At 43.8% G+C, this 10,235-nt stretch overlaps 1 protein-coding gene across 1 annotated transcript; it reads right to left on the bottom strand.

Annotated features, from left to right (window-relative positions):
• Positions 1-316: 316 nt before the first annotated feature.
• LOC144713948 (tRNA(His) guanylyltransferase 1-like) lies at positions 317-7,334 on the bottom strand. Its single transcript, XM_078588691.1, has 7 exons — positions 7,001-7,334; positions 1,415-1,528; positions 1,295-1,339; positions 990-1,165; positions 827-912; positions 633-740; positions 317-564 (listed from the first exon to the last, which is right to left on the bottom strand). Exons 1-7 carry the CDS (start codon positions 7,102-7,104, stop codon positions 433-435), a joined length of 765 nt encoding a protein of 254 aa, XP_078444817.1. The 5' UTR covers positions 7,105-7,334; the 3' UTR covers positions 317-432.
• Positions 7,335-10,235: the final 2,901 nt, after the last annotated feature.

Raw genomic sequence — 10,235 nt, 5'->3', positions numbered from 1 at the left:
ATCCAACCTCCTTTTTTGTTGTAGGTCAACCAATTCTGTGCAGAATTATCAACACGACTGAATGTCAAGAGCACCTTATCATGGCTGGTCATCGGACGCACGCAGAAAAATCATTCTACGCCTGCAATCCTTGTCAGATTTCCGGCAAGGAGCAGATCTCCCTTCTCTTCCTCTGAGAAATTCATGCCATCCTTGTCAGATCATTCAGGCCTTATTTCTTTGTCTTCAATTTTCGATATTTTTTTAGGTCTTTGGAAATTTTTCATAATTATTTATGTAGTTTAAATTTGAGAGCTTACCGTTGCACCGAAAAAGCTATAGCTGATAGCAAGGGCGCTTCTTCCACCTTAATACTTAGGCAGGATGTTGATCTCCAAAAACTATTTTTTCAGATCTTACAAATCTGACAGATTCAATTTCTGCAGCCCATTATCAATCTGGGAAAAACTGCGGATGAAATCTCCAGAAGCAACTCCAGGTCAGATCCTTGTGCTCAAGTTTTATCCTATTCCGGGTTCTTGTAATAGGGTTCCCCGCATCATTCAGCTTTACAACTTCCTCCACCTGGAAAGATTGAGTTTTTTTAATTGAATTCTGGGACAATTTCTTGATTGATTCAAAGAAATAAACACCTGTTCTTTGAAAATTGAGGAGCCCTTTCTGAAAACGGCAGTTAAATTATTATAGTTGATGCCAAATTCTTTGAATAGTAGCTCGTTCATCCCACTTTCTTGCATCCCCTGCACCGCAAAAAATAAGGACAAAAACTGAGTGATATTTTCTCCGACAATGTAAAGTTGATAAATATTTATGTAGTTGGTACAACTTCAAGATACTTCTCTGCTTCAATCATTGTTTTTCCGTTCTTCATTAACGCCAACAAACAAACATATCTCTGATTATAGAAGTGACCTGCAGCAGCTTATGCAAGAGATTTAATAATTATGAGAAAATTTGATAAATTAAATGAGCAGCAAAACATATCTTACAGAGTTGTTGCCTGAGAGACAAATAATCTCTGATTAGCTTCCCACCGGGTCCAGGAAAACAGATGATCTGGCCGTTAAAAGAAGGTTGAAATTCTAGTTCTTGATTGGGGAAGAACTCTTTAAATTTCATCACGTAAGCCGACGTGAAGAAAGAGATGCTCAGAGAGAGAATTTTGCTGAAAATTTGAACAATCGTTAGGAAAAACTGCCGATGTACAAAATCATCCGTAAAGATGAAAAGCAACAACCTTGCTATGAGGTATAGATTTTAGCACAATTGGTAAGTACTTCAATCCAATACATACCTTTCTCTTCTCTCATAAAACGTTGTTGTTTCCTTCCATATAAAACTGAAAATTTTGGAAATTTTGAGTTCATTTCTGGGGTGTTCTTCAACCTTTTGTTTTGATGTTTGAGTTTATTACCTGAACTCAGGCCCAAAACCATACGCGAAAACTATATCTGCAAACTTCTCCAGAAGAGACTTTGCAGAGACATTCATAAGATTTGATAAACACTCGTCGTTTTGATCCTCAAACCTGTGAAATCGAATGATTACTCAGAGATGATTGAGTGTAATTAGGGCAGAGCTTTAAAATTTTTGAGGAAGATCGAGAACATGTTCCTTAACTGAAGTACTAGGACTCAATTTGAATTTTGATGAATCCTCTCTTGAAAATTTCTCAATTTGAACTTTGGCTAATGGGATTCAATCTCCAACTAGATCCTGTTCCTTAACATAATGAGACATGGGATAAAGGGGAGTGCGGGTGCACTTGCGAACCCCTTTGCGAAGGGCGATGGGCCAGCCAAGATGATCATCGTTGCCATCGGAGGAAGGAGGTCCATCGCCGGAAGAAGAGGGAGCGGAAGCCTGAGTAGGAGGAAAATCAGGAGAACAGTCATGAAAAGAATCCTCGTCGGGAGTCGGCAATGACTCGCCGAGAGGAGAGGAAGTGTCAACCATCGGAGAGGAAGAGGCCTCAAGAGGAGACCAAGAGGGAGCGACATCGAAGTCGGGAATAGGAGGTGCTGGAAGAACCTCCAGAGATGACGAAGAGGGGACTGGAGGGTCAAAGGAAGATAGATCATGAGACGATGACACGGTCGGAGCAGTGGGCTCCGCGGACGGAACCGGTTCCAAGTGAGGAACCGAAGGATCCTCATCCAACGGAAGGCGGGGTGAGGAAGAATAATCTCCAAAGTAGGGCTCGTACTCAGCAAAGGTAACATTCGCCGAAACGAAGAACCGCCTGGAAGGCGGATGATAGCACCGGTACCCTTTTTGGAGAGTCGAGTACCCCACAAACACACACCGTAGAGCTTTAGCATCCAGCTTCGTCAAGGTCGGTGAAGTATCGTGGACGTACGCCGTGCATCCGAATACCCGTGGAAGAAGGCCGGTCTTCAATGGAACCCCCGGGAACGCCGCACCGAGACGGTCAAGAGGCGTAGCAAAGTCGAGGGATTGGGATGGGAGGCGATTGATGAGATGGGTGCTCGTCAAAATCGCCTCACCCCAATATGTCCACGGAACCGTATAATTCTCCAAGAGTGTCCGAGCGGTCGAGGTCACATAGCCGATCCGCCTTTCTGCCATACTGTTCTGCTCCGGTGTAGCAACACATGAGGACTCATGCAAGATCCCTCTTTCCGCAAAGAACGCATCGAGGTCGGCATTGAAGAAGTCACGGGCATTGTCCGACCGGAAGCGCTGAATGCCACGGCCAAACTGGGTCTGGATCATGGCACAAAAATGTCGGACAGACCCTGACACATCGGACTTGGCCCGAAGTAGATACGTCCACGTGCACCGGGTGGCCTCGTCAACAAAAATCAGAAAGTACTGATGACCCTGCAGGCTCGGTTTGGGGGCCGGTCCCCAGACATCGCTGTGAATGCGGAGGAGTGGCGTCGAGGTATGAGACTGAGATGAGGGAAAAGACGACCGGCGGTGTTTAGCCAACTGACAAGCCTCACACACAATAGTCTTCGGGTCCAAACCCACAAACAAAGTCGGAAACAAACGCTTTAAAATAGCAAATGACGGATGCCCGAGGCGCTGATGCGTCAGATGTAGTCGACCCCTCCGCTGCTCATCGGCCGGCCGAAGACTGGGCTGTACCCGGAAGCACTGCGAGGTCCCCCCATCGTCCAGCAGCAGCAACCCGTGCTCGCGTCTAATCGGTGTAATTCTCCCCACCTTGTTAGACAGAGACATTCCGTCAGGTGTCAGGTGAAAAGAACAAGACACAGAATCAACAAGACGCTGAGGGGACATCAAAATGGCTCGCAGCAACGGAACATGCAGAACCCCTTGAACCACTCCCAGACCATCGATGTAGACTGCCCCAATACCCGCCACGGGAAGACGTCCACCACCCGCAGTAAGAACAGTGCGGCCCCCACCATGTCGCCAGACGAGACAAACCGGTGGTTGAAGGGGTCATATGTTCCGTTGCCCCGAGTCAATTACCCAAGTCGTATCCGCAACCAGGGGAGCCGTAAAGGCGGTATGACCACAGTACCACTCCGTAGTGGGTAGGGTAGAGCACGCACCAAAGAAAGACGAGGAGGGCACCGAGGTGGATGTCTGAAGAACAGAGAGCTGGGACGTGAGCCGAGCAAGCTCGGCCTGCACACGGTCAAACTGTTCTGCCGTAACATGCTGAGAAGCGCCGGAAGTAGACTGAGCAAGCAAAGCCGACTATTTCTTCTTCTTCTTCTTCTGTTCAGCGAAGTACTTCTTCCGACAGCGGGATTCCACATGACCAATCTTGCTGCAGTAGGAACAGACCGGGGCAGCTCCTTCCTGGGTCGATGCAGGGGTGGAGGAGGGCAGAGAGAGGAGGGCCGTCGAGTCCCGTGGATTCTCGGAAGCTTGACGGCCAAACTTCAGGATATGACTCTCCTCTTCTTGAAGCTCTTTCACCAGCTCGGAAATGGTGGGCAGACCCTCCGTGCGGTACATGGCAGCGCGTCGGATGTGCCCATATTCTTGATTCAGCCCCCTGATGAAGCCCAGCAAGCGAAGACGTAGCGTATGTTGATACATTAGGCTGGAGGTGTCCAGAGGGAGGTAGTGATCAACCTCATCCCAGATGCGTTTGTGGGCCAGGGCATACTCCATAATGGACATGGATCCCTGGCGGAGGGAATATGCCTGGTCCACTAAGTCAAGGAGACGCCAATTGTCCCCATCTTTGCCGCAAAAGAGGTTTGCTTGATCCCAAAAACCCTTGACCGTGGCCTGGTGAGGAAATGTGTCCGCAAACTCCGGAGTAAGGGTGTGAAGGCGAAGCCAATTTAAGAGAAAGTGCTCCTCCGCATCCCAGGCAGCATAGTGAGGGTGGGAGGTCGAAAGAGCTGGAGCCGTGCAATGCTTGAAGAGTTGTTGAGCTCTCAGCGTAGACTCGACGAAGCGGCTCCATTTCAGAACATTGGACCCGGAAAGACGCCCCGCGTCGGGTGGATGCGGTAGGGGATTAACCACTTTATGGGAAAGCGGTTTTTCGAGGAAGTTGGCGTCAGAGAATTCGTCGGCCGTGATGGTGGCAGCAGACTTGTCATCAGCCATGGCTTGGACAGACGGCTTCGACACACAGCAGACGGCTCACTGGGCAGTCGACGACACCAGATCTTCAGCAGAGCCGTGCAATGCTCGGGATGTCGCGGTTCCACCTGCGCGGTCAGGTGGCGGGGGTCGAGGGGGCAGCGCCCCCCGCGGAGTTCGGGGCGGAGCCCCGAAACCTAGACGAAATCGGAGAAGCCGCGCCACGAAATCTAGACAAAATCGCAGAAGCAGAGTGTTAGTCTGTGCGCTGCGGGCGGCGCGGACGGCGGGCTGCTAGCTGGGCAAACGGTTGCGCGGACGGCTGCCTGCGGGCGGACGGCGTCGCGAACGGCTGGCCGTGCGAACTGCTGTCTGCGGGCGGACGGCTGCCTGTGGGCGGACGTCCGCGCGGAAGCTGCGGCGCGCGGACTGCTGTCTGCGGGCGGACGGCAAGGGGGCGCGGCCAACAGCAGCTGCGCGTGGCGACAAGGGGCGGCGCGCGCGGCTTCCTGACGGCGGCGCGCGCGGCTTCCTGACGGCGGCGCGCGCGGCTTCCTGACGGCGGCGCGCGCGGCTAGGGCTGCACACGCGGCTAGGGCTGCGCGGACTCCTACCTGCGGGCGGCGGTCTGTGTGCGGCTAGGGCTGCACACAGGCTGGATGGCGAACACGACTAGAGTCGTGTACCCGGAGGATGATGTCAAGTCCTCCACTAGGATCAAGAGCTTGGCTCTGATACCATGTAAACCCTAGAGGGTCTGGGGGAGAAGAGAGGTTTGAAAATAGAATGTAATGACATAATGAATGAGAGTTACAAGAGGGGTATATATACCCTTAAGAGATAGAATAGAGAATAGGGCTAATGGGCTTATAGAACAGGGCCCATTAGCCCATAGAGGACATGTCTCACTAACAGGATTCAATCTCCAACTAGATCCTGATACGATCCCGTTTCGAGATCAAATCAATTCCTCGCTGTGACTCAAATTGGATGCGCTCGATCGATCAACTGCATCGTGGCAATCACCGATACATGAGTGTACGAGACGGGTGAGAGGGAGAGATGGAGAGAGGGTTCCCGGGAAGTAGAGATGGTCGTTCTGTTCTTTTTGTGCGAATTTGTGCGAATTGTTCGTTCTGTTTGGTTTTCCAAACAGAACAAAAACAAATTAGAACAGAACATCGCACAGACCTGTTTGTGGTTCTTTTGTTCCCTTTGTGCGACTTTTGTTCTAGTTTTGTGAGAATGTGCGAATTCGTTTTTGGAAAAAAAAAGAACAAGGCCCTGCGCGCTTCTTTTGTGCGAATTTTTTGTTCGTTTAAGACGAACAGAACAGAACAACCATGTCTACCGGGAAGGAAGGGAAGAATGGGAAAGGTCGGGGAGAGGCTGAGCAGAAGGGGGTAGGGATCGGCCGAGGACGAGCCGCCTGAAGATGCGGTGAGGTAGCGATGATCATGAGGACGGGGATCATGGAGGGAGTCGGAGCTCGGATATGAGAAGAACGGGGAGGACGGAAGCTTGGATAAGGGAAGGCAGTGCTATTTAAAGGAAAACATGGGAGGAGAGAGGAAAGGTAGAGACGAAACTGCTGCTCAGGGTGGCTAGGGGTCATATCAGATCCTTGAGCTAGATTTTAATCATTGATGCACGATTAGGAAACAATAACATAGAGCGATGCAATAAACAATTTGGAAAATGATGAACATAGAATGATGATTTTCGAGGAAGATGTAGATGCTGATGAAATTCTAGAATGCCAATTAATTCTAAGATTTTCGTCAGCTCCTCGAGAAAGCTGAAAAAACAAAGATCCTCGAAGAACAAGAACAGGTTCCTTCTTCCCTAACCTTGATGAACAATGTGGGATGAAGAACATAGAACGGTGATTTTCAAGGAAAATGTAAATGCTGATGAAATTATCGGGGGTCAATTAGTTACGAAAATTTTCTACCGTTCAAATGCAAAAGGCAGAGGAAATTTTGAAGATTTTTTTCGAGAAAGCAGAAGAAACGACGATTCTCAAGGACGAACAAGAACACATTCCTTCTTCCCTAACCTAGATGAACAATTCGAAATGAAGAACTTATAATGATGATTTTGAGAAAGATGTCGATGCTGATGAAATGACGTAACTTACTTTTGAAAAATTTTCTCCATTCCAAGGCGGATAGCGATGAAGAAACCAAATATTTATTTTTGAGAAAGCAGAAGAAACGAAGATTCTCAATGAAGAATAATGAAAAATTCCCTCTTCCCTAACCTAGATGAATAAAGCGAAATGAAGAACATAGAAAGATGAATTCGAGGAAGATGTAGATGCTGATGAAATTCTAGAATGTCAATTAGTTTTAAGATTTTCATCAGCTCCTTCCTTCGAAGTCGGATGCCAGAGGTGAAATTGAAGATTTTAATAAAGAAATCAGAAAAAATGAACAACAGATTCCTTCTTCCAAACCTGGATGAATCGCAGGAACTGATTCTGACGACGATCCAATTGAATTTGGGTAGTCGATCGTCCCGCTCCTGCTCCCTCACGTACTCGAACTCGCTCTTTGCCATATCGCCACAGAGCCAAGAATTCAAAACCCTAAGGGAGAAAACTATACAGAAGATGCTTTACTCAGATTTTAATGAATCCTCTGTGGAAAAATTCTCCAAATTTGAATTAGGTCTGGCGGGACTCAATCTCCTCCTTGATCCTTGAGCTAGATTTTAATCATTGATACACGATCAACGATTGACAACGAGGGATGGTGAAGAACAAACAGTATGGAATGAACCTAATTTATAACCTAATTTTTAACCATTTAACTGATAACACCTCCCTTCAAGCAGATGAATGAATAAGCAACAAGATAACACAAGAGATTCATATGATTTCCGTTCATTTTTTATGAAGAGAAGACATTAATTGCAGAGATGATGAGTATTAATCTATCTATCTAATCTATGAATCTATCTATCTATCTATCTATCTATCCATCCATCTATCTAATCGATCTATCTGTCTATCTATATATGTATGTAATTATCTATCTATCTATCTGTCTATCTATCTATATATGTATGTAATTATCTATCTATCTGTCTATCTATCTATATATGTATGTAATTATCTGTCTATCTGTCTATCTATCCATCTGTGTATCTATCTATCTAGCCATCCATCTATCTATCTAATCTATCTATCTATCTGTCTATCAAATCTATCTATCCATCTATCTATCTATTTAATCTATCTGTCTATCAAATCTATCTATCCATCTATCTATCTATCTAATCTATCTAATCTATCTATCTATCTAGCTATCTATATATCTATCTATCAATCTGTCTATCTAATCTATTTATCATCTCTCTATCTATCTAATCTATCTATCTCTTACTCCTGAAAAAAACAAAGGATATCATTATGTCCCTGTCTCTCTCTCTCTTAATCCATCACTGCATATTGGTATCTCTCTCTCTCTTAATCCATCACTGCATATTGGTATCTCTCTCTCTCTCTCCTCTCTCTCTCTTAATCCTGAAAGGAACAAAATGATTCTTGTCTACTTCATCATCTTATTCATCTTTATCATCTTATTCATCTTCATCATTTTTATAATCTTCTTCTTGGTCCTTGTCTTCTTGATCGTCTTTTATCTGATCATCTTCTTCATCTTGATCTTGGTCCTTGTCTTTTCATCCTCTTCAGTAAGATTGTCATAATTTTCTTCTTGATCATCATCTTTCACTGTACCATCCTCACTTCCTTTCTCATTTCCCTTGGTTCTTTATCATCGGCGTCGTAATCATTACTGCCTTGATAATTTGGATCCAGGTAACTCTCAAAAGAAGCCAGCCGAGTCGTTTCTTTTTTGTACTTTTTAATTTCTTGAAACTCCACTGCTTTTTCATTCTTTTAATGATAATTATGTTGGTTTTCTTCTACCACAATTGACAGATGAACTATGCAGTTTCAGCTCCCCAAGCTCAAGCAATCTAAGTCAGTTTGACGAATTCACACAATCTCCTCCTTCAGTTACTTGGCCGGTATTCTTAATTTCATGCTGGAACCACACATTTTTATTGCCAAGCATAACGAGCAGACATCATTGGTTGTCCTATTAGCTCATTTTAATTATTTATTTTCTCTCTGATAATAGATCATTTCATTATTGTTAAAGAATCCGCGTAATGTGTTAGGCCATTGAGAAATAACATTTTAATTTCTAAAATAAATGAAAGTAACATTTATTTATTTTTGTTTAATTTAAAGCAGAGCAAGAAATCAATTAAAATTAGCTGAAATACCTTTGCAGCAAGGTAGGGCTTGTTTAGTAGATAGACAATGCCAGTGAACTAAGTAGCCCCTAATGAATTCAATCTTAACTAGTTTGTCGATGGTATAGCTTAAGCTTAAGGTTTACCTTATCAGGGAAGAGATGTTCTTCAACATAGCGAAAAGCCCGATCCTAAAGTTGCACCTGTGAGCTAAGTTACTTTGTAACCGGTAGCATAGTTGACTGAAGGCACATCACAGATGCTCTCTTATCACAAGAAATTTTATTTTCTTTCTTGTGATGGATCTGAATCTTCATTGACCTTGTAACATTCTCTCCTAGCCTTTGGACTTAATTCTATGTGTTTATAGGGCTAGGTTGATCTCTGGCCTGGATTCATGTCCCTGATAACCTAGCTTTTGAAATTGACTTTTCAAATTTGAATTGTGGCTTAGTTCCACAATTGTTGCCTTTATTTGACCCAGTTCTTTAAGGGGCTTCAATGGGCTTTAAAAACGGCCCTCTTCTGATCTTGGCTTCTTTCTCATGTCCAGCTTGTGGCTAAGGTTTCTTCTTTGGTCTAGCTCATGGCTTGGACTTATCTTTTTCTCTCATTTCCATCTAGAAATCAGCATTTAATTTACCTAAGTCATGTATTCTAATTAAAACTCCAAGAAGATGTGAGAAAAAATCCAGTTGACTCTAAGGAATAAAAAAACACAAAATTAAGAATAAAATTTAAGCTTTTTTTCATTTTAACCCTAAATGGTGAATAATGGATGTGCAAACCTAAAAGTAAGTGGTTAAAAATTGAGCATAAAATTCCATATTGTTGACCTTATTTGATGTTATCAACAATTATATGGGTAACTGAAATGAGATTAAATATGACTTATTTGATAAGATACGAGAGAGGGTAAATAAGAATACTAGAAAATTAACTGTAACTTCATTAATAGAGGTTTATATCCTCATGCCTCCTGAAAAATATATTTATTTGATCAATATTGAAAATTCATTAAGTTATACCTAAAATCCATGATCTAGCTTTCTTATCGAAGTATGCAGAGAAAATTATAGAGACCAAATGGTGATTACCCCCCACACACTCTTATAGGATATTTGAGTGCATACAAACCTTCAAATAAATCCCTAAAATAACACTCGAAATGTATAGAATTTATTTCTTTATGAATCTGCAGTTGAAAATTTCCATAAAAGACAAAAAATGGAGAAATAGAATATCCACTCTAAAATATTTTTATTAATTTTATTTTTAATAAATCACACATAAAATCATTTCAATACAATTAACATCTAAAACGCATGAGACTAATGGAATTAAGAGTGTGTAATCACATGTTGGAGATGCAGGGTAAAGTCACAAGGGTACAACCTTTTTTAGATTGAAGTTCTGGAAGATAC

Source organism: Wolffia australiana, chromosome 16 (assembly GCF_029677425.1).
Source record: "Wolffia australiana isolate 7733 chromosome 16, ASM2967742v1".
In the NCBI taxonomy this organism is placed as follows: Eukaryota; Viridiplantae; Streptophyta; class Magnoliopsida; order Alismatales; family Araceae; genus Wolffia; species Wolffia australiana.
The sequence above is the reverse complement of the archived record's forward strand: the minus strand, read 5'-3'. Positions and strand labels throughout refer to the sequence as shown.

Bases quoted from the DNA above. Each gene is read 5' to 3' on its own strand.
- LOC144713948 (XM_078588691.1), bottom strand. From the start codon at position 7,104: ATGGCAAAGAGCGAGTTCGAGTACGTGAGGGAGCAGGAGCGGGACGAT. The intron at 1,340-1,414 runs GTAATAAACTCA...CAAAATTTTCAG, and splicing joins GGTTTTGGGCCTGAGTTCAG to TTTTATATGGAAGGAAACAA. The intron at 913-989 runs GTAAGATATGTT...AAGCTGCTGCAG, and splicing joins GTCTCTCAGGCAACAACTCT to GTCACTTCTATAATCAGAGA.